This window comes from Marmota monax, unplaced genomic scaffold (assembly GCF_021218885.2).
Source record: "Marmota monax isolate L192 unplaced genomic scaffold, Marmota_monax_Labrador192_F-V1.1 WCK01_AAM20220418_F8-fsc00131, whole genome shotgun sequence".
NCBI lineage: Eukaryota > Metazoa > Chordata > Mammalia > Rodentia > Sciuridae > Marmota > Marmota monax.
This window is the reverse complement of record NW_026693141.1, coordinates 5082872-5109235: the sequence shown is the minus strand read 5'-3', so window position 1 is coordinate 5109235 and position 26364 is coordinate 5082872. Positions and strand designations below refer to the sequence as shown.

The following is a 26364-nucleotide window of genomic DNA, read 5'->3' as shown; positions in this document are numbered from 1 at the left end:
CTTAAAATAAAATGTAAAAAGGGCTGGGGATGTGACTCATTGGTTAACTACCCCCAGGTTCAATCGCTGGTACAAAAGGGTACTGGGGATATAGCTCAGTGGCAGAAAGCCCTGAGTTAAATTCATATACTGCACATGGACAAGGAAAATAAACATTCTTAACTATATGATCTAAAAGTTACACCCTTGGTATACACCCAGAGGAGTTGAAAAACTTATACATAGGTATTTATAGAAACTTTATTTGTAATTTCTCAAACTGGGAAGTAGCTAAGACGTGTTTCAGAATGTAAAAGGGTAAATAAACTGTTACACCCAAACAGTGTAATCCCCCCACACCTCTGCCAAACCTTGCCCACTACTGGGGATTGAATCCAGACACAGGGACATTCTACTACCCAGCTACTAGCCCTTTTTATCTTTTATTTTGAGACAGGGTTGCTAATTTACCCAGGCTGGCCTCAAGCTTGGAATCCTCCTACCTCAGCCTCCTGAGTTGCTGGGATTACAGGTGTGAAACACTGTGCACAGCAGACAGTGGAATCTTATTCAGCAGTAAAATGAAATGAGCTATCAAGCCATGAAAAATCATGAGAGAACCTTAAATGAATTTTCCTAAATGAAGAAACCAATCTCAGTAGGTTACATGCTATAGTCCAACTACATGGAGGCTGGCCTCAAAATTGTGATCCTCCTGCCTCATCAGCATGAGACCCTGTCTCAAAATTAAGTAAATAAATAAAAAGCGCTGGGGATGTAGCTCAGTAGTCGAGTATATGGTTAGGTATCAGTCCTCTAGGATTGACTCCAAGATTAACTTGTGGTAAAAATGTCACACAATTTTGACATTGTTTTATTATATGTCTGGCTTGTTCCTTAGTTATTTTAAAACGCTTTTGTAAAGTATTAGCATTAACATGAAACCTTTTATGAAAATTTGTAGCTTCTTCAAATGTAGAGAAAATATGTATGTCATGTGTAGTTTTATCTGCTAAATCATTGCCTAAACTAAGGGCTCCAGGCAATGTATGTGCCCTAATATGTCCTATAAAGAATGGATCTTTTCTGTCCCAGATTAGACTTTGTATAGTGGAAAACAAAGAGAAAACAGTAGAAGAAGGGGAAATCCTACCAGCATCTTCAAGAGATACTATAGCATTAACTACATACTATCAGAAAATAAATTAAATACAGAATCTTTAAACATCAAAAAAGCTTGTAAAACTGCATTAAGCTCTACCTTTTGAGCTGATTGTTTGGGTACTAAAAATGTAAAAGTTTGATCAGGGATAACTACTGCTGCTGTACCATTATTTGACCCATCAGAGAATATATTTGGAGCATTCATGATAGGTGTTTTTCTTGTCATTTTAGGAAAAACTACAGGATGCTTAGACCAAAAAGACAACAAAGGATTAGATGGTAAATGATTATCAAATGAAACATTAGATTTACACATGATTATTGCCCAAGTATTTAACTCATTAGCTAACTCATCAATTTGATCCATAGTATATGGAGTAATAATTTTATTGGGAGAAATTCCAAACACTCCCTTCGCTGCTTTTATTCCTTTGAGTATTAATTGTCCTACAGCCTCAGGATACCTAGTAAGAATAGTGTTAGGAGAATAAGATAAATGTATCCACAATAATGGACCTTCTTGCCAAAATACTCCTGTAGGAATATTTTTTGTTGGTAGTACAATAAATAATAAAGGCAAACTTATATCAATTCTATCCAAATGTATATTTTCCATATATGTTTCAATAATTTTTAATGCCTTTCTTGCTTTAGGAGTTAACATACGGGGTGAATTTGGATCTGATGGACCTTTTAGAATATCAAATAAAGGTCCCAACTCTCCTGTTGGTATACCTAGATAAGGCCTTATCCAATTTATGTCTCCCAATAACTTTTGAAAGTCGTTAAGTGATTTGAGTTGATCTACTCGTATTTGAATTTTTGGTGGACGGACCATGGTTGAGGATAATAGAACTCCTAAATAATTAATTGGAAAATTTAATTGTACTTTATCTATTGCTATCTCTAGATTATAATTTTTTAATAAGTTTGTAAGTGTGGCATAACATTCCAGCAATATGTTTTTATCTTTATGTGCCAATAATACATCATCCATATAGTGAAATATTTGTAGTTCAGGATTTTGATTTCTAAGTGGCTGGATTACTTTGTTAACATAAATTTGACACATAGTTGGGCTGTTAGCCATCCCTTGAGGGAGTACTTTCCATTCATATCTCTGATCAGGACCTTCATGATTTTTTTTTTTTTTTTTTTTTTTTTTTTTTTTCTGGGTCAAACTTCTAGGTGAGTCTACCTACAAGGTGAGTCTTTACAGTCTTTACCTGTAACGGAGCACTCTACACTCATGAAATGATTTATGTCCTTCTTTCACAAGATAGAACTTTGAGAACAGGGACTGCATCTTTTTTTTTTAATCTCTTTCTAATTTTTTTTTAATGGTGGAGAAGTTTTGTTAATATTTTTTGAGTGGATGGATGAATTTCATTAACAGAATTCTGCACCCTGGCTCTGTGATTCATTTTTTTTTTAAACAATCTGGTTTAAGCTGATAAGATTAGTGGAAGGTTCAAACTGAGGCCAAATCAGCATGGATTGTGGTTGAGAAAGGTGTGGCCTCCCTGCCAAACAGATAACACAAATTAGGCCTATACACTCTTTTAAGTTTGCTTTAAAATAATTACTGTCCCTACCAAAGAGAGCAACTTTCAGTGGTCATTAAATTGAAATAATTCAATATGAACTATTATTTTATTTCTTAGGATAAGTTGGTTAAGTGTGATTTTTTTTTTTTAAATCTAGTGTTCTGGGGGTAATAGTTTGGAAAAGGATGTTGATAAATATAGGTTTGGAAACACCTGCCAGTATATTATTGAGACAACAGGGAAATATAGATTTTTGGTACTTCTATGACAAGACCTTTGTGCAACCTCTGGATAGTTGAGTAGAAAGGAAGTTGAGAGACAAGCTCTAGCAGAACTTGAAGAATAGGTCTGGAAGACACAGAAAATCATCTGACAGAAATGGATCAAATTTGACTCCTTTTCTCCAATTTCAGATTATTATACTTACTGTACTTCTTAATATCCACTATTAAAACATACCATCTTTTTATATTTTGCACAATTCACAATAGCTAAACTATGGAACCAACCTAGGTACCCATCAACAGATGAATGGATAAAGAAAATGTTTTGTAAGGACCTTCATGATTTAATGCAGGGATAGTAAATGCAAAACGTGGACTATCCTCGGGATGAATTGGGATTGAAAAAAAAAACAATCTTTAATATCTATAGCTAAAACATGCCAGGTTTTTGGCAAAGCAGACAATTGAGGAATCCCTGATTGAGCAGGTCCCATAATAACCATCTCATTATTAATGGCTCTTAAATCTTGCAATAATCTCCATTTACCAGATTTCTTTTTGATGACAAAAATGGGAGTATTATGGGGAGATATGGAAGGTTGTATATGTCCTTCCGCTAATTGTTGTTTGACCAGATCATGGGCTACTTGTATCTTTTCTTTAGTCAGGGGCCACTGAGGAACCCACACTGGTCTTTCTGATTTCCAAGTAATTTTTATTGTCTCAGTGGCCCTTTCTGAAAATCCAACCCATGTCTGTCTGTTCCTTGATCTATTTGTATTGGTGCTGCTATACCAATGCCTCTTTCCTCTAACAATTTCTCTTTCTCGGGGGCGAACAACTTCAAACCTTTAGTCAACCATTTTTTCCAGTTTGCCTGAGAAATTTCTAGGGATAGGCAGCTCCAAGCTTTAGACGTTCCCCCGTACGGGCCACCAAATGCCGCAGTCTGGCTGGGCACAAATGCCGCAGTCTGGCTGGGCACACAATCACGAGCCACCACACAGCTTGTAGATTCAAACAGCAACTCTTTATTCCCGAACTCACACCAGCCGTCTACAATCACGTTCTGGGGAAATCCACGTTCTCTGCCCAAATCCACCCCCACTGGGCCTCTGTTTCCCAAAAAATACTGTCTGAATCCCATGAGAACTCAAGGGGAACTCAGGCAGCAGGATACGCCCTATTCCCAGCAGGAATAATCTTAAACCTGGAACCACCCTAAAGTGGATAGTCCTAAACCGGGAACGCCCTAAACTTGGATCCACCTTGGTCCTTGAGCAAGGTCACCTACATGCAATGTCACTGCAAAATGTCCTATTTCCACGAGTCCTTCCACTAAGCAACATGGGGTACGCTGGCAAGGAAATTGTCATACCTACTTGGCCAATGGCTCCCAGCAGTACGACACAAAAGTAAAATGAAATAAAGTAAAAAGAAACTTCATGGAGATGGTCAATAACTCTGGACTGTTGGTCTAAACTTGCTTAACGGGAAGATTTTGGTTCTGTTTCTCACTTTTACTACTTCTGTCGGTTGTTTTTTTACAGTGATAGTGTGCAGTTATGGTCCTTGGAAAGATAGAATTATAATCTAATGAATGAACAGATAATAAATATCTGGATTTTTATATTTATGGAGAGAAATGATGAGGGAAAATATTGAACCCCAGTAATTAAAAGGCACTTATTTCACTATTCTAAGGAAGATTTCAATTTCCTTTCAGTTGTATTCTTTATTTACCATTTTTGAATGGTACACAAATACTTACTTGAAAGCTTTTCACAGATATAATGTAATAAATAATCTACTTTTGAGTACCAGCACCAACTTCCCCTGTGGATTCTTTTCTGAATAGCTGGGAGAGGGATCTTGGGCTATACTTATATAGATCTTGGGCTATACCTATATATACTTTATGTATGGACATGGTGGCTTATACCTGTGATCCCAGCGACTCGCCTATAAATCTCAGCTCCTCGGATTGCATGTAACAATATATTATTCCTCCACACCACCCTCATTACAATTTTGATTATGTTCATGATCACTTCCTTCAGGTTTATCTTAGAATGCTGATAGCTGAGTTTTAGTTTCCATATGTATTCCTATTCTGTATTTCTGCTTTCCCTTTCTCTCCACGTGTGAACTCTGAAGCTGATTTGTTAAGAGTCTATTGTTTATCCATGTTTTAATTTGATACCCAGAGTTCATCTACAGACATTTCCCTTTTGTATATATGCTGTTTATTGCTTCATTAAATTCTTATGTAGCAAAAATTCTTTCAGTACATAATAAATTTGAAGCAAACTTCATGGTAAAAACTAGAGATATGTTAGTCACTATAAATATAGGTGATCTGGGAATTTTAAACAGTAATTAATTCAGAGATTACCTGGTAACTTTTTACTGAATAGAAATCTAGGCCTTCAAAGCTAGTTTGAATCTGGGAAAAACATGTTCTCTTCCTTTTGTTCATGGAGGCATCATGGTGACCTTCAAATCACTCTTCTGGGAGCTCACCCATTCTGTTACCACTCAGGAAGAGTACTCTGGAAAATTTTGGTGACTTCTTTAAGAAATGTTCCTCTGTTGTACTTAGTTGATTATTAAAATTAAGAGCCAATTTTTCCCCAAGACCACTTTGTTACATAACTCCCATAGCAATGATTTCTTTGAGAAAAGTAGTCATGCTTCCCCCACCCCCTGCATTGTTTTTTTTTAATATTTATTTTTTAGTCATAGTTGGACACAATATCTTTAATTTATTTTTATGTGGTGCTGAGGATTGAACCAGGGCCTAACACTGAGCCACAACCCCACCCCCTGCATTGTTTTCTTGATAGTAAAGAGAAGGGAAAGCAGCCAGCCCAAACTCTGAGCTGTTGGATTTCTGGAAGACTGCTCTGGTTGCATTGTTCCTCTGAGACTTGGAATTCCCACAAAGAAGGGTTCTGTGGATTTTTTTTTCTGATCCTTGCTAGGTACATATCTGAAACAGAATTGAAGGAGATTCTTGGGCTGGGGATATATAGCTCAGTGATACAGTGCTTGCCTAGAATGTGTGAGGCCCTGGGTTCTCTCCCCAGCAATACAAAAAAAGAGATTCTTATCATTAGAAATACAGACCCCTTTACTGTCTACTGATTATTTCAACAACATAAAAAACTCCTAAGTAGAGCTTTTTCAAATTTTTATTGGCATTTTTTCTGGAAGCGTTTATAATGACTGCATTTTAAGTGGTGATTTTGGGTCATCTCATCTTTGTTCTTTTTTTGTGTATGGATACTGGGTATTGAATTTAGGAGCACTTAGCCACTGAACCACACCTTAATTCTTTTTTGTGCTTTACTTAGAGACAGGGTCTCACTGAGTTGCTTAGGGCCTCGCTAAATTGCTGAGGTTAGCTTTGAACTCCCGATCCTCCTGCCTCAGCCTCCCGAGCTGCTGAGATTACAGGTGTACACCACCATGCCCAGCATCCCAGACCTTTTTTTTTAAATTTGTATTTTTTTAGTTTTAGGTGGACACAATATATTTTATTTCTATGTGGTGCTGAGGTCGAACCCAGTTCCTCATGTATACTAGGCGAGCACTCCACCACTAAGACACAACCCCAGCCCCTCCCCAGACCTTTAAAAAAATTTTTTTTTGAGACACTGTCACTAAGTTTCTTAGGACCATGCTAAATTGTTAAGACTGGCCTCAAGTTTGGGGATCCTCCTGCTTCAGGTTCCTGAGTCACTGAGGTTGCAGGTATGTGCCATCACACATGGCTCATTTCATTTTTGTGTTGAGTCAGTCTTCACATGGTATGACACATTTTAAAGAGCTCATTTTGCTTCTGTTGTAAATATTTAGTTCCTTTCTCATTAAACTGTAAATGATTTAGTCTGAAAATGATGCTATAACTTAACTGGCACCATAATACTGTTAAAAAATAATGTTGCGTAAGACAAACTAAGCTGTATTATTATCTTTTAAATCTAAGGGAAGTATAGATTTCATTAGATTTTCATTTTTTACTTAAAAATTCTCTCTCTGGAGTAGCTTCTTCTATGAGTCGGAGAATGCTCTAATATGTTAGTTTCTTCTTTTTCAGTATCTTTAGATATAGATGATGATGCAGCCATGGGTTGGGAAAAAATGAGACTTCCAATATATTTTGTTTTATTTTTATTTTTTGAACCACTGGGGATTCAATCTAGGGCTTTGCACCTGCTAGGCAAGTGCTTGACCATTGAGGTACATCCCCAGTCCCTAATTTAGAGGTTTTTGTTTTGTTTTGTACTGGAGATTGAATCCAGGGGTGCTTTACCACTGAGCTACATCCCTAGCCCTTTTCATTTATTTATCTTTTTAGTTTGAGACAGGGTCTCACTGATTTGTTTAGGCTGTCCTCAAACTTAGGATCCTCTTCCCTCAGTCTCCTGAGTCCCTGGGATTACAGGCATCCATCATGATGCCTGACACACCTTTGGGTTTTAAAAATAATTTATTATGTGAAGTTACAGAGAATCTAGCAGGAAAGCTAGGAGCACATTAGAAGTAATGAGACAAATGTTGGAAATTTTTAGCAAAAAAACACAAGGCTACATCCATTAGGCAGTGCAGAGATGATATCATTGGAGATTTTGGAAAACTCCTCTTTGTATTAAGCAAGAGAATGAAGAGTAAAAAACTAAATGACATTTTAGTATTTTTATGAAAATTCTTTTGACCTTGAAAAGACCCTGAACTAAAAGGAGAAGATGAAAAGGAATCCCCATTGGCAGTGCATAAGTTCTGAAATATAAGTAAGGTCTTAAAGTTTGTAAGAATGAAAAGACTTTCTGAGATACCTGTCATCAGGTAAAAACATTCATGTCTTCTTTCTCCCCGCAACCTTTGTTAACCTCCAGACCTGGCAGTGGTTCTCAAAGTATGATTCGTGGTCTCCTTTGAGTGTCCCTGATACCCTTCCACAGGGACTGTGTGGTCAAAAACACTTTGATAATAATGCTAAGATGTTGTTTGCCTTGTCTATCATGTGACTATTTGCACTAATGGCACTTACCCAATGGAAAATAAAACTTCCTGAGCCTTACCAAGGCAGTGGCAGCAAACTTCGTGAGTTGTCATTGTATTCTCCATTGCCATGCACTTGTGATTAACTTCTTTTTACAGTTTTACTTAGGAATGCCTGTGATGAAACCATTAAATTGTTAATTTTATTAAATACCAACTCTGGTATGCCGTTCTCTCTCTCTCTCTCTCTCTCTCTCTCTCTCTCTCTCTCTCTCTCTCTCTCGGGAAATGGGAAATGCATATAAAGCACTTCTGTTTCTTTCTGGAGTATGGTGATTATCTTGAAGGGAAAGCACTCATGATTGAGTTGCAAACTGAACAACCCTTCCTCATAAACAGAATACCACTTTAACTCAAAAGAGCAATGGATAGACCTTAATACATTATACTTGGGTATTTGGCAGACTTTTTTTTGGAACAAAGTAAGCCTGTCACCTTGAAGAAAAGTGATAGCAGGGAAAAGGAGAGAGAGAGCAAGAAAAAGTACTCATAGTATTTATTATCGATGATAAAATTCAGACTTTCAAGTAAAAAATCTGCCACTGTGAGCTTGGCAGCTTCCATTCACACTGTCTCCAGTGTACCTCTCTTACTGAGCTCCAGACTTCTATGGGCCTATCATCATACATTCTGTGTCCATAACATGTTTCACAGATTTTCTGAACTTAACATGTACACAATGGAACTTTTGATTTCTCTCATAAAACCTTTTCTTTTTCACCCCACCCAAGTTTTTCTCAGTAAATCACCTTTAAACCAGTTCAAACTAAAATTGGAAATCATTCTTTCTTTTTTCTCACCTCCTACATGCCATGCATTAGCAAGTCTTATGAGTTCTACCTTTAAAATCACCTCAAAACTGTCTGCTTTTCTTCATTTCATTGTCGTCAGCCTGCTCCGGAGTATAGCTTTCACTTTATCCACTGTATCAGCTTTCTGATTAATCTTCCCTTCCTGTCTGTCTATAATCCATTTTTTTTACACAGCAGCTGGTGTAAATATAAATTGGTTTATGTTGCTTCCTTTATAACATCCATTATATTTGGAATAAAATCCAAATTCTTTATCTTAGCTTGTATAAGGACTTTCATGGTTGGGTCTTTGTATTTTTTCAACCTCATTCTCCAGCCACATATGTCAGCTTTCCATTTATTAAACATGTCAAATTCTTTCTTACATCAAATCTTTGCAACCACTATCTCATTCCTTTCATAAGCAAGCTTTTTCTCATCTTTCTAGTCTTATCTCAAACGCTACTGCCTTAAAAATTCCCTTTTGACCCTCTATCTAAGGTAGTTTCTTTCTTTCATATTTTAGCCTGTTGATCATTTCCTTTGTAGCACCTACCATAAATTTAATTACTTATTTTCCTTTCTTAGAAAAAATAAGCAAATAATTTAAGATCTGTTATAGAGGAGGTGGCTTTGGGAATACCATACAGTGAAGCATCTAGTAGATCATTGTCTAGACTGAAGCTCAAAGGTGTTAAGTCCAGAGTTTTGGAAATTGCTTGCACATTAGGAGTAAATGAGCCAGGCACAGGGGCTCTGGAGGCTGAGGCAGGAGGATTTAAAGTTTAGGTTAGCTTCAGCAACTTAGCGAGACCCTGTCTCAAAAAAATAAAAAGGGCTGGGAAGTAGCTCAGTGATAAAGTACTACTGGGTTCAATCCCTAGTATTATTATTAAAAAAAAAAATCCAGTAACTAAAGCCATGTATGTGGGCAAGAGAATGTTTTGTATAAAGAGGAGATGAAAATAGAATAGAATCTTCAAGAATTCCTACATTTAAGGGACCAAAAGAGAAAAAGAAGCTACAAAGACTGAATAAAGGTATTTTAGATGTTAAGGGGAAGGTGGTTATAAAGGGATTAAGGAAAGGTGGTCAGAAAAGCTGAGGAAAGAGAATCTTGCAAAGAGGAAGTATTATGAATATTAAAATCCTGAGAAGCATTTATAAGATTAGCAATAAGGATTGGCTGTGATGTTGTACACCTTTAATTGCAGCAACTCAAGGGCTGAGACAACAGGATTGCAAGTTCCAGACCAGCCTTAGAAATTTAGCAAAGCCCCACACAACTGAGCAAGACCCTGTCTCGAAATAAAAAAGACTGGGGTTGGAGCTCAATGGTGAGCACTTGCCTCACATGTGTGAGGCACTGGGTTTGATCCTCAGCACCACATAAAAAAATAAATAAATAAAATGAAGAATTCGCACATGAAATACTAAAGTGATTCATGGCATGTTCCCAAATTGTTTTTTTGAAAGAAAGTTTAAAAAGTACAAAATAAAAAGGGGTTGGGATGTAGCAACTCTGAGTAGAGCAACCCTGAGTTCAGTCCCTGGTACCCTCTGCAAAACAAAAAGATTTAGCAGCAAGGATACAGTGACCATGGATGGCACAAATAGTTTCATTGGATTGGCAGAAACAGAAGATAGACCATAAAAGATTCAGGACTGAATGGAAGTTAAAAAAAAAAAAAGAGGGACATAGTGAGTTTAGAAATCCAAGGAGTTGACTTTGAAGATAAATGCAGAGAGCAATACCTGAAAGGAAGGTAGAAAATTTATTTTGGAGAGGTGGAAAAACCTGAATGCGTTTTGTGCCGATGGGAAGAAGCCAATAGTGGGTGAAAAGTTGAAGAAACAGAAGTGAGAAGGGATAATTGATGGCGAGTAGTCCCCAAGAAGATGAAAGAGTTTGATTATGGGCACTGGTAGGATTTTATTTAGTTGGGAAGATAGAATTCTGTTCTGTTAAAACAGGAAGGTAATAGGGGAGGATGAATATGGATAAGTTTATAGGATTTATTGTCAAGAAGTTGGAAACACATTTTTTAATCTAGTTTTTTTTCTATGAAATTAGGAGTAGAAGTAATGAGAGCACAGGATAGATATCATAGTTGGATATTTGAGAAGAATAGAGAACATTTGACAGTTGGTATGGAGACAAGAGGAAGAGACTGAGTAAGGAAGCATGGCAGAATAATGAGGTTGTAGATGGGCATGGTGGTGCACACCTATAATCCCAGCAAGTCAAGATGCTGAGGTAGCAAGTTTAAGGCCAGCCCTGTCTCAAAATAAAAAGGACTGGGGATGTTTCTCAGTAGTAAGGTGACCCTGGGCTCAATTCTTAGTACAAAAAAAGAAGAAGGAAAAAGAAAAAAGAATTAATAGGTTGAATTGTATGTGTGCCAGGGTTGTTTTCAGCAGCCAGACAGCCCAAGTATGGGTATGCCTATTTGGGTAGAGATAGTTTGCATGTCTGAATATGACCCATTATAAGCCTACACTTATACTTGTTTAAGACTTGCTCTTGCATCCAGTCGTAGGCTCCAGTTAACACTACAATGTTGGTGAATATTGCTTTAAGAAGATAGATTGACAGGCTGTAGATTGGTAGCCTAGCATACATGGCGCCCCTGGGTCTGATCTACCCAAAAATAAAAGAAAATAGATTGAATTCTCTTCTACTTTTTCCTGTCACTGTTACATTTGGATTGGGCAGAAGATTTTGACTAGCACATGTGTGCTTAAAAACAAAGTTGAGGTGATTTATGAACTTCACAAGAGGTACTTTTAGCACCTGCAAGTAGGACTTCTCTGAGAATCTTTAACATCAGGGTAAATTTGCCTTGGAATTATCTAGAGCAAAGGAATCCAGAGCAAGGGAATCCGGTAGCACAGTCACTCCTCGCTATTTGCAGATACCTTGTTTGTGGATTTGTGTGCTCACTGAAATTTATTTGTAACTTCAAAATCAATACCCGTGGTCCTTTTTGGTATTCTTTATGGACACTGCACAGAGTGGCAAAAAGTTGAGTCACCCTATATGCATGTTTCCAGCTGAGGTCAAACAAAACAGTGCTCTGTCTTATTGTTTCATCTCTTATATAGATGTCAAGTCCTTTTTGTGATCAATGTATTGTCACTTTAAAAAATTTTTTTGCATGGGTTTTAAATTATTTCATTTCCTTTTTTTTTTTTTTTTCCTGACTTTTACTATTTAAAATGGCCCTCAAGCCAGGCATGGTGGTGCACAACTATTATCCCAGCAACTCGGGAAGCTGAGGCAGGAGGATTGCAAGTTCAAAGCCCGCCTCAGCAATTTAGTGAGGCCCTAAGCAACTTAGCAAGGCTCTGTCTCAAAACAAAAAGTAAGCCAGGTGCAGTGGCTTGGGAGGCTGAGGCAGGAGGATGGCGTGTTCAAAGCCTGTCTCAGCAATGTATTGAGGCACTAAGCAACTCAATGAGACCCTGTCGCTAAATAAAATACTAAATAAATAGATAAATAAATAAAAGGCTGGGGATGTGGCTCAGTGGTTAAGTGCCTCTGAGTTCAATCCCCAGTACCAAAAAATAAAGATAAAAATAAAATAAATTAAAAAAGGGTTGGGGATGTAGCTCAGCAATAAAGCACCTCTGGGTTCAATCCCCAGTACCCCCAAAATTAAAATGGCCCTTGAGTATATTGCCAAAGTACTATATTTCTAAGCACAAAAAGTCTGAGAGATAAAACATTTTAGATAAGCTTGGTTCAAGTAGAGTTATCATATTGTTCATTGTGGGTTTGATTTAAATAAATCAACAATATATATTAACTATGACATCTTTTAACAAATACACATAGGGCTGGTGATGTAGCTAGTGATAAAGTATGTACTTAACATGTGTGAGGCAAGGGGTTCAATCTCTATAGCATTGCAAAAAACAAAATAAACCCCTCAGAAATACAAATAAAATTAGGCTATCTATTGATTAACAAAAATGCTACAACACAGGAACCAAAACTTGTATTTCCCCTAGGAGCAATGGTTCAGTATTGGCAAATTTAGTATTCTTTGCAACCTTATAAAATATAACTACCTCAGAGAGTAAGATTCGGTGTATTATATATATTTGTCTCCAAGTACTTTAAAGTACCATACAAGTACTTTTATCATTTATTAATATAAGTTCTAGAAATTGACTACTCATAGGTTATTTGAGGGGATAGAAAGAAAATTACTCAGTAGCTCTTCTTTAAGAATTACATTCTATTTATATTTTTGCTCCTTATTATGTTTTTCGTTTCTTTTTTATTTTCACAGAAAAGAATGGTTTAATATTTTCTTAGTGCTTCCAACCACAATAGTTCTAAGATGAGAGCAGATGAGAATAGAGAAATAATATTGAATAGAGGACTTAGGAAGTACAGATTTTTGTCTGCCAATAGTTAGCTGTGTAGTTTTTGCAACATTTTCGAATTTTTTGAGTTTTATTTTTTCTTCTACAGAAAATTATGATTTAATTATAAAATTTCTAAAGCCACTTTCTACTGTAACTTTTTGTTTTATTTTTGAAAATGTGGAGGTCTTTGAGAGAGGGAGCCACATTTAATGAAAACTATGGAAACGGGCTCAATGAAGAAATATTAAAATAATTATTAAAGGTGAGCAATTAATTTCACTTATTTTAGAAGAGTTCTTCTTTTCTTTTTTCAGATGATGATCAGCAGTTCTTAATCCTGATTTGGTTAGCATGAGAGGAATGTTTTTGTTTTTAAATATATAGTATTTTGTTTGTGGCTGTAAAAAGATCTGCTAATCCTGGTTATGCTTGATTGATTTGCTTTGGAATGCACTGGAATATTCTCTATTTGACTATCATGGGAAAGGTGAAATGCCAAAGGATTTTGAAAAGCAGTCAGAATTTTTTGGCAGAAAAGTGCTAGGTAGAGGTAATTATCACAAACATAAAAATGTAATGATATAATTTCTGGATACATGGAATTTGAATGTGTTGTGTTGAAAACTGATACTATGAAGTTGAAACTTAAAACCTTGACTCTAAATCCAGATCATTGTCTAGATTCTGCTAGTTCTTCCTTTATGTGATTTCTCAAATTTTATATCCTTTTTCTTTCACATGATTATAATCTGGAAATCCAGACTTTAACCTCTTTAGGGTCAATCAATCTGCCTGTCTATCTATCTATCTATCTATTTGGTGCTGGGGATTGAACCCAGGGGTGCTTTGCCATTAAGCTATATCCCCAGCCTTTTTATTTTTTATTTTGAGAAAGGGTCTCACTAAATTGCTGAAGGTCGTCTTAATATGCGGAGGCTAGCTTTGAACTTTTTGATTCTCCTGCCTCAGCGTCCTGAGTAGCAGGAATACAGTCATATGCCACTACACCTGAGAGTCTCTTTAACTGACTTATCAGTTACACAAAGTAAGCCTCTCTCCTGAAAATATTTTGTCACATCATTCTGCACAGATTATTGCCTACTTAGAAACTTTCTTTGGCCACTAGTTATCTATTTTTAAAATACTGTAAACCAGTAATGCTTCTTGATGCTTCTTGATTCTCCTATAACCCTTTTCCTGAACCCCATAATTGATATTATTGTCCAAGTTCACTGTGTATGGGAACCTGGTAGATGTGAATTCCCTTATTTTATTACTACCAAACCTATAAAACTGCCTGCATCGGGGCTGAGTGGAATCCTTGCCTAGCACATGTGAGACACTGGGTTCAATTCTCAGTATCACACAAATAATAAGCAAATAAAATAAAAGTGTTGTGTCCATCTATAACTAAAAATATTTAAAAAACAAAAACAAAACAAGCAACAACAAAAAACTGCCTGCATCTATTCTTCCTTTTTTTCTTCTGTGACAAAGGAAAAAATATTAGGCCAGAATTATTCTGTCTACCATAAGTTTTTTTTTTCCTCTTAACATAAAAAAAGTATTGTAACCCTCATTCCAGAAAAATTAGAAAGCAGACCAACAATTCTGAAACTGTTTAGGCCCAGTTGATCTCTCTCTCTTTTTTTTGTCAGTGGACCTTTATTTATTTCAATGCCGTACTGAGAATCAAAACCAGTGCTTCATACATGCTGGGCAAGTGCTCTACCACTGACCACAACCCCATCTCCAAGGCCCTGTTGATTTCTTTCAAATATTTATTTTTTAGTTATAGGTAGATACATATCTTTATTTTATATTTATATGTTGCTGACGATCGAACCCAGTGCCTCACGCATGCTCAGTGAGCTCTCTACCTCTGAGCCACAACCCCAGCCCCTAGGCCCTGTTGATTCCTTAATGGAAATAGAGTTACTATATAGTTAGTTCTCTGTGTCTCCTGGTTCTACATCTTGGATTCAACTGGCCATGGGTTGAAAATATTTAGGGGAATAATTGTATCTGAACACTTACAGACTTTGTCATCATTCCCAACAATTTAGATCAACTATTAAGTGCATTCTTGAGGTTATATGCAGGTTCTATGAAAGTACTATGCCATTTTAGATGAGGGACTTGAGTGTTTACCTATTTTCGTATGAGGAAAAGGGGTGTCTTGGAACCAGTCCCCCACAGATATTAATAGATGACTGTACTAATGTACAGTTGTACTTCATGTTGATTAAGAAGGGAGGGATTCTGAACATTTAAGGCATAAGTTTATCAGAAATCAAGACAAGCCAGGTGCAGTCATGCACACTTGTAATCCTAGCAACTTGGGAGGCTGAGGCAGAAGGAAGCAAGTTCAAGGCCAGACTCAGCAACTTAGCAAGACCCTGTCTCAAAATAAAAACTAAAAAGTGCTGGGGATGTAGCTCAGTGATAAAGCACCCCTGGGTTCAATCCCCATACCAAAAAAATGAAAAATAAAGGCTAATATCTTCATTTTATTAAAAATTGATCAAAAGAGATTAGTAGATAACAAACAAGTTTGTTTTGGGGGGGACTACAGATTGAACCCAGGGGTGCTCAACCACTGAACCATATCCTCAGCGCTTGTTATTTTTTTATTTTGAGATAGGGTCTCACTATATTGTTTAGGGTCTTGTTAAATGGCTGAGACTGATTTTGAACTTGCAATCTTCCTGTCTCAGCCTCTTGAGTCCATGTAATTACTGTTATGCTCTACCACACCTGACTAATTTGTTTTTTTAATCCAGTCAATGTACAGCCATATTCCAGGATTCTGTTGATTTATGTTGTCAAGGTTATGAAAAGCCTTGGAAAAATTGAGGAAGTGTTACAGGTTGAAAGTAACAGCAGGACAACCAAATGCAATGTGGGAGCCTGGACTGGATCTGGGAACTGAAAACAGACATTAGTGGGAAAACTGGTGAACTCCAACTAGAATCTGTAGTTAATAGTATTGTACCAATGTCACTTTCTTAGTTTTGATAATTACCATTATTGTATAAGATATCAACATTAGAAGAAGCTAGATGAAGTTTACATGGGAACTATCTATACTATTTTTGCAACTTGTTTCTAAAATCATTTCCAAATAATTCAAAACAACAAATTATTAAAAACGACAAGCTAGCCAGTCACAGTAGTGCACCTCTGTAATCCAATGACTAAGGAGACTGAAGAAGGATATCAAGTACAAAGGCTAGCCTCAGCAACTTAGGTCCTAAGCAACTACCTGTCTCAAAATAAAAAATAAAAAGACAGGGATATAGCTCAGTGATAAAGCACTCCTGGGTTCAATCCCCAGTATCAAAAACCAAAACAAAAGAAAAAGCAACAAGCTGGGCATAGTGGTACATGCCACAGTTCCAGTTATAATGAAAAAAGAAAAGACCAAAGATATGAAGTAACTGGAGCACTGATTTCCTACTGGTAGATATATAAATTAGTAAAAATACTTCAAAAAAATTGCTTGGCGTTAACTGTCTAGTCAAACATGCACACCTTATAACCCAGCAATTCCTTTCCTAGATAGGTAGTCAACAGAAATGTTTTCATAAGGGTACTAAAAGACATCTACAAGAATATTCATATCTGGAACTAGAGTATATCATGCTAAGTGAAATAAGTCAATCCCCCCAAAAAACAAAAGCTGAATGTTTTCTCTGGTAAACAAATGCTGATCCACGGGTGGGGTGAGGGGAATGAAGGAAATTTGGATTGTGTAAAGGGGAGTGAGAGGAGGAGTGGGGCTGTGGGAATGGGAAGGATGGTAGGATGACACAGACATTATTACCCTATAAACATGTATGGTTATACTACTGGTGTGACTACACCATGTACAGCCAGAAGAATGAGAAATTGTGCTCCATTGTGTACAGTGTGTCAAAGTGCATTCTATTGTCATGTATAACTAATTAGAACAAATTAAAAAAATTTAAAACAGAATATTCATAGCAACATCATTTTTATAGCCTCTAAATTAAAAACAACCAGAGGCCCATTAACAAATTAATGGATTCAGTAAATTGAATATTCAAGTTTGAGGCCTCAACAACTTAGAAGACCCTGTCATAAATTTTTTCAAAAAAAATTTTTAAAGGCTGGGGTTGTACCTCAGTGGTAAAGTCCCCTAAGATTCCATCTGCAGTACCAAAAAAGACGAATATAGTGAAGGTGGGTTGGTAACGCATGCCTGTGAGCCCAGCGACTTGGGAGGCTAAGGCAGGAGGATTGCAAATTCAAGGCCAGCCTTAGTAATTTAGTGAGACCCCCATCTCAAAATAAAAATTAAAAAGTGCTGGAAATGATGCTCAGTGGTAGAGTACCCCTGGGCTCAATCGCATACACACACAAAAATTGTCAGAAATCCACAGTCAGTGTTTATTTAATGGCATTGTACTTCATTATTTTACCCCTCATCCTTTATTCCCAGTTGTTGTTGTTGTGTTTTGGTGGTACTGAAGCCACATCCCCAGTCCTATTTTTCATTTTTTATTTTGAAATAGGGTCTTGCTTAATTGCAGAAGCTTGTCTTGAATTTGTGATCCTCTTGCCTCAGCCTCCTTTTGCCAGCATGCCAGCTTATTCCCAGAAATTGAGGGACCTGAATGAAAATTCCTTCTGATTTTTATGCTGGTTGTTTTCAAGTTTAAATATGATTTCTCTTTGAGGACAGTTTTATCTGGAGGTGTTAACCATATAGCAAACTGAACCCTGACCCAAATGGAGCTATATTAGCTGTGTCAGAGGTATTGAAGATTTAAGTCCACACTCCACTCCCACGTTCTAAAGGACTTAACAGGGAGTGGAGTGTGAGGATGTGAAGAGGATGGCTTGGTGCAAACTTCAATATTTGTAGTCTCTGCATTGTTCTGAGAAATACTGACTAGACTAGTCAGTGATGAGGAGGTCCATTTAGCTATACTAGGTATTTTATTTATTTGTCCTTTGTTTGTTTATACATACAAAGTGGGGATTGAAACCAGTGGCATTCTCCTGCTGTGCTACATCCCCAGCCCTTTTTATTTTTAATTTTGAGCCAAGGTCTTACTAAGTTGCTTAGGGCCTCACTAAGTTGCTGAGGCCAGCCTTGAACTTGTGATACTGCTGTCTCAGCCTCCCAAGTTGATAGATTGTAGGCATGCAGTTTTGTCATAGTTATGTTTCTGTTTATGGTTTTGTTAATTCTTACAGGTATCTGTTTCCCTTTTTCTTCCCTTTACTCTTTAGGTACCTGTTATCCTTTGGGGCTTTCTTCTGAGCTAGCTATTTATTCTTAAGTCTCCCCCCCCTCTTTTTTTTTTTCAGTGCTTTGGATCAACTCTAGGGCCTCATACATGCTACACAATTGCTCTACAACTATAGTAGCCCCTCATCCCCTGATTAAGTCATTTTTTCATTCACATATTCATTATTGTTTACCATGTGCTAGGCACTTGGAATACAGGGATAAAATGCATAATATCTGCCCTCAAATTGCTTACAGTTTCAGTGTGGAAATAGACAAATGGTTGATTTTAGTATCCATACTAAAATCAGTATCCATACTGATATGTGCTATGATAGAGGTCACTCTGGGGAACTAGTAATTGTAGAATTGATTTTTAACCTAATCTAGGGGCTAGAAATACAGAGGACTGAGGCTCTAGCGGTATCAGAGGCCAACTCAAAAAGCCTTGTATGTCATCATGCTGAGGAGTTTGTATCTGATTTTGTGGAGCTTTAGTGGCAAAGGAAGTGATATGATCAGATTTCACAACGATCACTATGTTGATAATCACATATAAATAAATTGAATTTAACAAATCAAAGTAGGCCATTACAGGAATGGAAATATTTAGGCCGTTACTTCTGAAAGTGTAGTCTCAGTAATAATGACATCCTCTGAGAGCTGTTTAAAAACAAAAAAAATGTAACTTGGTGGTTAAGTGCTTGCCTAGCATGTACAATGCCTTGGTACAATCCCCAGCACTGCCAAAAAAAAAAGGAATATTAGGACCTACTAAGACCTATCCAGATTTACCAAATCCAAATGGGAATTTTAATAAGATTTCAAATAATTTATACACACATTCAAGTTTGGGAAACACTGATTTAGATGGACATGAATGGACATGATGATGGCTAGACTTCAGACATCTCGTTTTAGGAAGAAAGGAGAGGTGGAGACATCTTGTAGTACACATTCTGTTCTCCATGTGAAATACTGTTCTCACTCCCTCCTCACCACACACCAGCAATTCCTGCATACCTTTTACCTTTTCATTTAAGGGGAGCTTTTCTGGTGCTATGCCCCCAACACAGGTCATTGGTTCCCTTGCAACATACACTCCCTTAGAACCCTGTACTGACGTTATCATTTTCACAATTGTATTGTAATTACTAACTTAATTGCATCTCTCTAGACTTTAAACATCATAAAGGCTGAGACTATCTATAAGGTTCTTGGGACATGGTAGGCACTAATAAATATTTATGGTTTTATTAATGAATTCACCATATATAGAAGAAAAGATAGATTTGGGTATGTTCGTAAGAAGAATGTACATGTTATAATTATTTATAATAATAGTAAATTTTAATTATCACTGACAAGTTCCAGGAACTGTTCTGAGTGCTTTTTGTATATCATTTGCTCCTCTCAGTAATCCTAAAAGGTCAATACTCTTAATTTCCTTTGTTTTACAGATGAGAAAACAGAGGCACAAGGTTACCCAATTAATAAGTGGTGATTCAACCAGGTAGTCTTGTATTACTCTGCTATATCTAGTTTTGGACAAGATAACTTCTTGGCACCAGCCTTTTTTAAAATTTATTTTGAGACAAGGCCTCACTAATGTCCAGGCTGAACTTAAACTTGCAATCCTTCTTCCTGCCTCAGCCTCCCAAGGTGCTGGTATTACAGACATGTGCCACCACTCCCAGATACATACATACATACATACATACATACATATATGTATATATATATATATATATTTCTTATTTAATCTTTATGAAGTTCTTTCTCCCCTCTTGCCTTTCTCCTCTTCTTCCCTTTCCCACTGTTCTCAGTTCCCCTTTCCTTGTAAGTGCTTAGTATTTATTTTCCTCTTAATCCCCTTTTTCTTATACTCTCTTTTTCTTTTCCTTCCTACCTCTCTCCTCACCCTTCCCTCTTTCCACCATCATCATTGTGTTGTGCAGTCCTTACTCTTCCCCCTTCCCTTTGCAGGGGTGGGGTGGTGCGGGGGGAGTCTTTTTAGAAACAATGTAAGGTGTTTTTATTCTGTTTTACAAATGAGAAAACAAAGGCTCAAAAAAGTTGTGTAGTTTACTTGAGGATACACAGCTGATAAGTCCTAGAGCTCACCTTCAAACCAGTCTATCAAACTTTAAGCCTGTGGTCTTTACTGGTAAAGATCCATGCTGAGTCTAATGTGCCTAAAGTGTGTGAGTCTTTTAATCAGTGAGGAACTGAGAGGTAAGATGCCTAGTTGAAGGGGGTAGGGAGATTTGAGGCCTAGCTGGCAATTCCAGCCAGCTAGGTTAGAAACTTTGGCCTCTGTAATAAGCTGTAACTTGGGTGACTAAAGAATGGTTACTATCATTTCTTATGGCCTGAGAGAAAATAGATGGATTAGAAATATTAAATGTTAGGACTGGAAAGAACCAGTTCTAACCTTCCAGTTCAGCCTCTCCCCTCCCTCTCACTTATAGTGAGGAAACCAAAGAAGAGAGTAGTCAGGTGACTTGCCAAAGTCTAATAAAACCATTAGTGACAAGCCAGGAATAGAGGACAGGATTACATTCTTGTATTCTTTGCATTGTGCCTTATGACTCCCTAGGATCCAGATTCATCACCTTTCATTTAAAACTGTTCTACTGTGTTAGTAACTTCTTCACTGCCTGGTTCTTTTTCTATCTTTGACTTCTGGAAATAGTAGATTTTCGTGCTTTCTCCTTCAGTTCTGAGCATGTACTCACTCTGACTTTGGATCATCTGACACACTCTCAATGATGATCCCACTCTCAAGTCACCATTGGTAGGAACTGCTGGCATACAGGACTTTGAGCTGGTTTTGGAGTTAAAATGACATTCTTCTGAGCTGCTCACTCACCCAGACAATTTTTGCAAAGCAAAAGGTTGTAGAGGCTGGTATAGTTAGTACAACTTTTTTGTTGAAATTACTAACTCCTCCTTTAATCATTTAAGGTGTTATAATCTCATGCACTGGTCTCACTCTTGCTCTGGCTGTAGGTATGTCTTGTAGGGCACATTATGGTAAATGGAGTTTTACTGGAGGTGGAGGGCGGGGGGCAATGGTAGAGTGTTTGTCTAGCCTGCATGAAGCCCTGGGTTTGATCTCCAGCCCTACAAAAACAACCAAAAAAAGAAATTGTATTGGAAGCAAGTTTATAACTAGCACTTATGTCTAGACCTCATGCCTTACTCAGTCCCTGTCAGTAAATGGACCTTCAGTTCTCAAATGTAACCGCTGATATTTTATGTTCATTTCAGAATCAGTACAGAAAGATGTAGTGAGGTTGCAGCTTTCAAATGAAGTGTATTTTAGTTGAAACCTATACTGAAAAAAAAAAATGCAATTAAGTTAACATTTAGCTTAGCCTACCAAAGTGATATTTTTTTCCTTTAGTTGTTGATAGATCTTTTTTTTTTAAAGAGAGAGAGAGAATTTTTTAATATTTATTTTTTAGTTTTCAGTGGACACAACATCTTTATTTTATTTTTATGTGGTGCTGAGGATCGAACCCAGCGGCCTGCGCATGCCAGGCGAGCGCGTTACCGCTTGAGCCACCTCCACAGCCCTAGATCTTTATTTTATTTATTTATCCATGGTGCTGAGAATCGAACCCAGTGCTTCACACATACAAGGCAAGTGCGCTACGGCTGAGCCACAGTCCCAGCACATAAAGTGATATATTTTAATTGTGCTTATTTTTTAATTCCTAATCCTGGTTTCTTTAGAAGCCACTTTCTTCCAGGATTTAATACTACCATGAAAGCAACCATTTTCTATAATACTTTACAAATCAGTATATAGAGAATATGAGATTACCAATATGTAGTAATTTGCTGATTACTGAAATATATTATTTTAAGGATTGGGCTCCACATTAGCAGTAACATAGACTTTGGATTTGATATGTTCTTAGAAGCATTATGATGTAGATCAAGCAATGGAAAATGGATTATATGTTACTACAGAAATAGTGTTATAATTAAGGATTAAAACCCTACCCTGGACTAACCATCAAATAAGTCATACCTGTGGTCAGTAATGTAACTAGCTATATAAACATAAAATCACATTGCAGAGCCTATAAAATAAACATATTGAATATGTTGAGTTATGCAGGGTGCCCCAGAGTACAAAGTATACGAAATTTTAAAACATGGTTGATCATTTCTTAAGCTTCTATTGTGTCAGGCACTGTAAGCAAAGTGAAGTTGCTATGCCCCTGAAGAGCCTGGAGTCAGGCAAGAGATAAATACCTGTTCACAGTGACTGTGATATGAGGAAGGGTAAGAATAATGATGTAGCCAAAGAACAGTGTTAGAGGTGCAGCAGGAAGAGAAAACAGCAAATGTGGAAGTAAGGAAGCTGTGGTCACAAAGGAGCTCTTGAGCAAAACACCAGAGTCATGTCAAGATACAGAAAGCTGTATCCTATTATCCTATTTTTAAGGTCAGGTTTCATAGTAGAGCTGTCATTTCAGGTGAACCTTGGAGAATATGAATAAGCAAAGATGATGGATATGAAGACAGAAACCAATGCATTTTTATTTGAGAAAGTAGCATTGGAACATCCATTGAGGTGGTGAAGGACAGCATAGGAATGATAAAATTAAGAGATATCATTAAGTCCTTAATGTAGCCTACTTAAATCGTTGCATCAGTCTTGTGAGATGACTATAGTTATTTCCACCATACAGATTAGAAAACTGGAGGGATAGAGAGATTAAATAAGTAGCAGCACAGGATTCTAACCCAAGTCTGTCATTCCAGAACCTGTGCTCATGGCTGTCATACTGTATAGTCTTTACTCTCAGGAAATAGCAAGTAATCCTGGAGGATAGAGTATATTTAGAGTGGTATGTAGTGAAAGATCATCTCGGAAAGGATTTTTAGAATCCTTTTTAGGAGGCAGTGGAAATGAACAGAGAGGGATAGCAGAAAGTCTTGGAGGAGGAAGGCTCAGAATAATTGGCAATGATTAGGGTCATGGGGAAAGAGGAAAATCAAAGAGGACTGAGGTTTCATATCTGATTGAGGGAGCAATGGCATCATTAGCATAAATAGAAAAGTGAAAAATGGAAGGAAAGATGGAGGAATAATTTTGATTTTAGACATGTTGCATTTAAAGTACAGAGGAAGTACACCGTTGGAAATTGGGTATCAGATGTGACTTTTCATTTGAAGAAGTTTGGATTTAAAGGAAGACCTGAGGACAATTACTGGAAGTTGCTGAGAGCTAAGACTCCATCAAAGTTGACACGCTGACCTCAGCAGGCTTTATCCTGTGCATCTCATCAGCCTGCTGTTTTTTTTTTGTTGTTGTTGTTGTTGTTGTTGTTTTGTTGGATGGTTTAATTGTTTTTGTTTTTGCTTAATACTTGGGATTGAACCCAGGGATGCTCTACCATTGAGCTAGATCCCCAGCCTTTTTTATTTTTTTATTTTGAGACAAGTTCTCACTAAATTGCCCAGTCTGGCCTCAAACTTGGCAATTTTCCTGCCTCAGCCTACCAGGCCACGAGGATTATAGGTGTGCACCATTGCACCTGGCTCTCATCAGCCTTCTGTATCTTGACATTACTGTGGTTGCTTCACTCAAGAGATTTGTTACCACAGCTTCCTTACTTCTATCTCTGCTGTTTTCTCTTCTTACTGCACCTGCTCTCTACGCTCCCTGTAATCTCTAATCCCTGACACCTGTGTGTGTACCTGGTCCAACAGTCCTGTTCTGTTTTCACTTGCCTTTCTCTGTAATTTATACCTCTCATCAGTCATTTGAATTCTTCCCTCTCTGGCATCTTTTAATACCTCTTCAGAGCCTAGATATTACTGTCCTCCCTTCCATTCCATATCCAAAGAGCTATTCTCTTAACCAGTGATAGCCCTAAAAGGGAATGAACCTAAAATCATAATTATGACATTATGACTCTCAGCTCCAAAGAAATTGTCATCTGCAATGGGAATTACACAAGACTCTCTGGTGCTCATAGAGCCAAAGCAGGCCTGTCTTGTTTTGTCTTCTTGGGCTCCCTTGTGTCTGAAATCTATGGTAGGATTTTTCCATGTGTGTGTATATGTGTGTGTATGGCATTGGGGATCAAACCCAGGGCCTTGAGCATGCAAGGCAAGTGCTCTACCACTCTTATTGGATAATATACTTGGGAATAGAGTCGAATCACCTTTTTATTAGTTATATCTTATTTCCCAACTTCTGAGATATTTAGAGAGGAAGGAGCTGGTGTGAAGACACAAAGTGGAAGGAACTTCTGAGATCCTTTAAGGTAATAAATAGTTCTAGGGCTATCAGGTTGGCATCCTGTTTCTTCCTGATAACAGAACCGTGAATAAAAACTAGCATGAATCTTGGCTGGGAACCTGGCCCTCCTGTAAACAAACCCATGCTGTGGTGGCTCCTCACTGACCTTGCTGTAGCAGCACCATGCTGTTTCTATAGCTCTAGGCTCTTAGACCTTTGTGTACATTGTACAGGGAGCCAGCAGAGGGAGTAGTGGCCCCAGAACTTTCTTCAGGCCCTCTAAGAAGTTTTGATTTTGCAAAAATGTCTTCCCTGCCTCCATCTGAATTTCCCATGAAGTAAGAATTTAACTTGAGATACGCCAGAGCATGGTGCCAGACCCCTAGTGGGAGCAGGTGGGGAGCTTTTGCATAGCTATTTGAACTTGAAAGCCATAAGGAACTCTGATTTCAAGGAAACGCCTGTTTACTGTACTGATTCAAATCTAGCAGCTCTTGAGAAATGGGAGCGCCTTCTTGACCTCGATCTGTATTGATCTTGGTATCAGCACCTCTAGTGACGTGTCCTTAGGGGCGGGAGAAAATTAACCAGTGCCTTATACACAGGGAAGAAGGAAGACAGTTTGTTGCTGCAGAAAGTCCCCACTGGGGAGGTGGGGTAGAGTGTTTGGGTAGCACTAAACAGAGTGCCCTGAAGGAAGTACAGTGCCAGGGTGCAGAACTTTGCACCGCTCTGGTTTTGAATCCGAAGCAGAAGGCTTTGAAGCTGGCTGGTAAGGGATTTGTTAGGCAGTTGACTAAAGATTTTGATTTGAATAGGAGGCCTCTGTGAAAGGGGATGCGGTTTCTCCTGGTCAGTGACCTTCTGAATCACCAGGTTTGGGTCTGCTTTGGGGCCCTCAGATAACCCTGGCATTTCCAAACCAGCTTTCCCTTTTGCTTCAGGACATATCTTACCCAAGCCTGCACAATGGAGAAGTGGGACGGTAATGAGGGTACCTCAGCTTTTCACATGCCCGAGTGGATGGTGAGTTTGGTTGCTTTGTTTTTCCTTCTGTTTCTTTATAATGAAAGACAACCTTTTCTGACAGGTGACAGTAACACTTGTAAGAAGCTCCGTCAAGATCTGTAGTTGGGAAAACAGTTATTGTTCTAACTTCTGATTAGTTCCTATGCACTGGTTCACCCCTGTTTCTTAATTACTAGTGAAGCTAGGAAAGGAAGGTTGAGAGCCTCCTGGCCAGAGACCACATGGATTGTTAGCTGTCTCCATGGTGGGCGGGGGCTGGCCCGCTGTTGCTGCTGGCCTACTGCATGGGTCCTGTTGTTCTGTGATTGCTTCTGATGCTTAATTTCTTATGGGGATAAAGAAAATGAGTAGCAAGGGAGGGCAAAAAAAAATGCAGCCCTTATAAAATTGGTGCTCTCTCAAGTGTCTGAAAAGATTTAAAACATTTCTTCCCTTCCTATTTTTTTGCAGTCAAAACCCTTCTCCAGCTATTTTTATATGTGTATTTCTACAAGGCAGGAATTATACTTCTCTTGGTACAGTTCTTCAAAATATTGTATTTGCCTGATAGTTTAAATAGAGTGCTTACAAAGATTTACTTGTTGATAAAAAATAGCACATAAAATCTAATCTTCTGGATTCAATTACAACTTTTACTAAAAATTTTGTATGTTCCTAA

The 26364-nt window shown here is 37.7% G+C and overlaps 1 protein-coding gene across 4 annotated transcripts in view; it reads left to right on the top strand.

Annotated features, from left to right (window-relative positions):
* Ahcyl2 (adenosylhomocysteinase like 2) overlaps positions 1 to 26364 on the top strand; it is a 189194-nt gene that overhangs the window by 101550 nt on the left and 61280 nt on the right. For 2 of the 4 annotated variants that reach the window (XM_046455073.2, XM_046455070.2), the window contains exons 1-2: positions 25276 to 25449; positions 25622 to 25703. The exons of the other annotated variants lie outside the window; for them this stretch is intronic. In XM_046455073.2, coding sequence (XP_046311029.1) covers positions 25647 to 25703 — 57 coding nt within the window. In that variant the 5' untranslated portion in view covers positions 25276 to 25449; positions 25622 to 25646. Of the gene's footprint in view, positions 1 to 25275; positions 25450 to 25621; positions 25704 to 26364 lie in introns of those variants that run through there. 4 annotated transcript variants of the gene reach the window in all.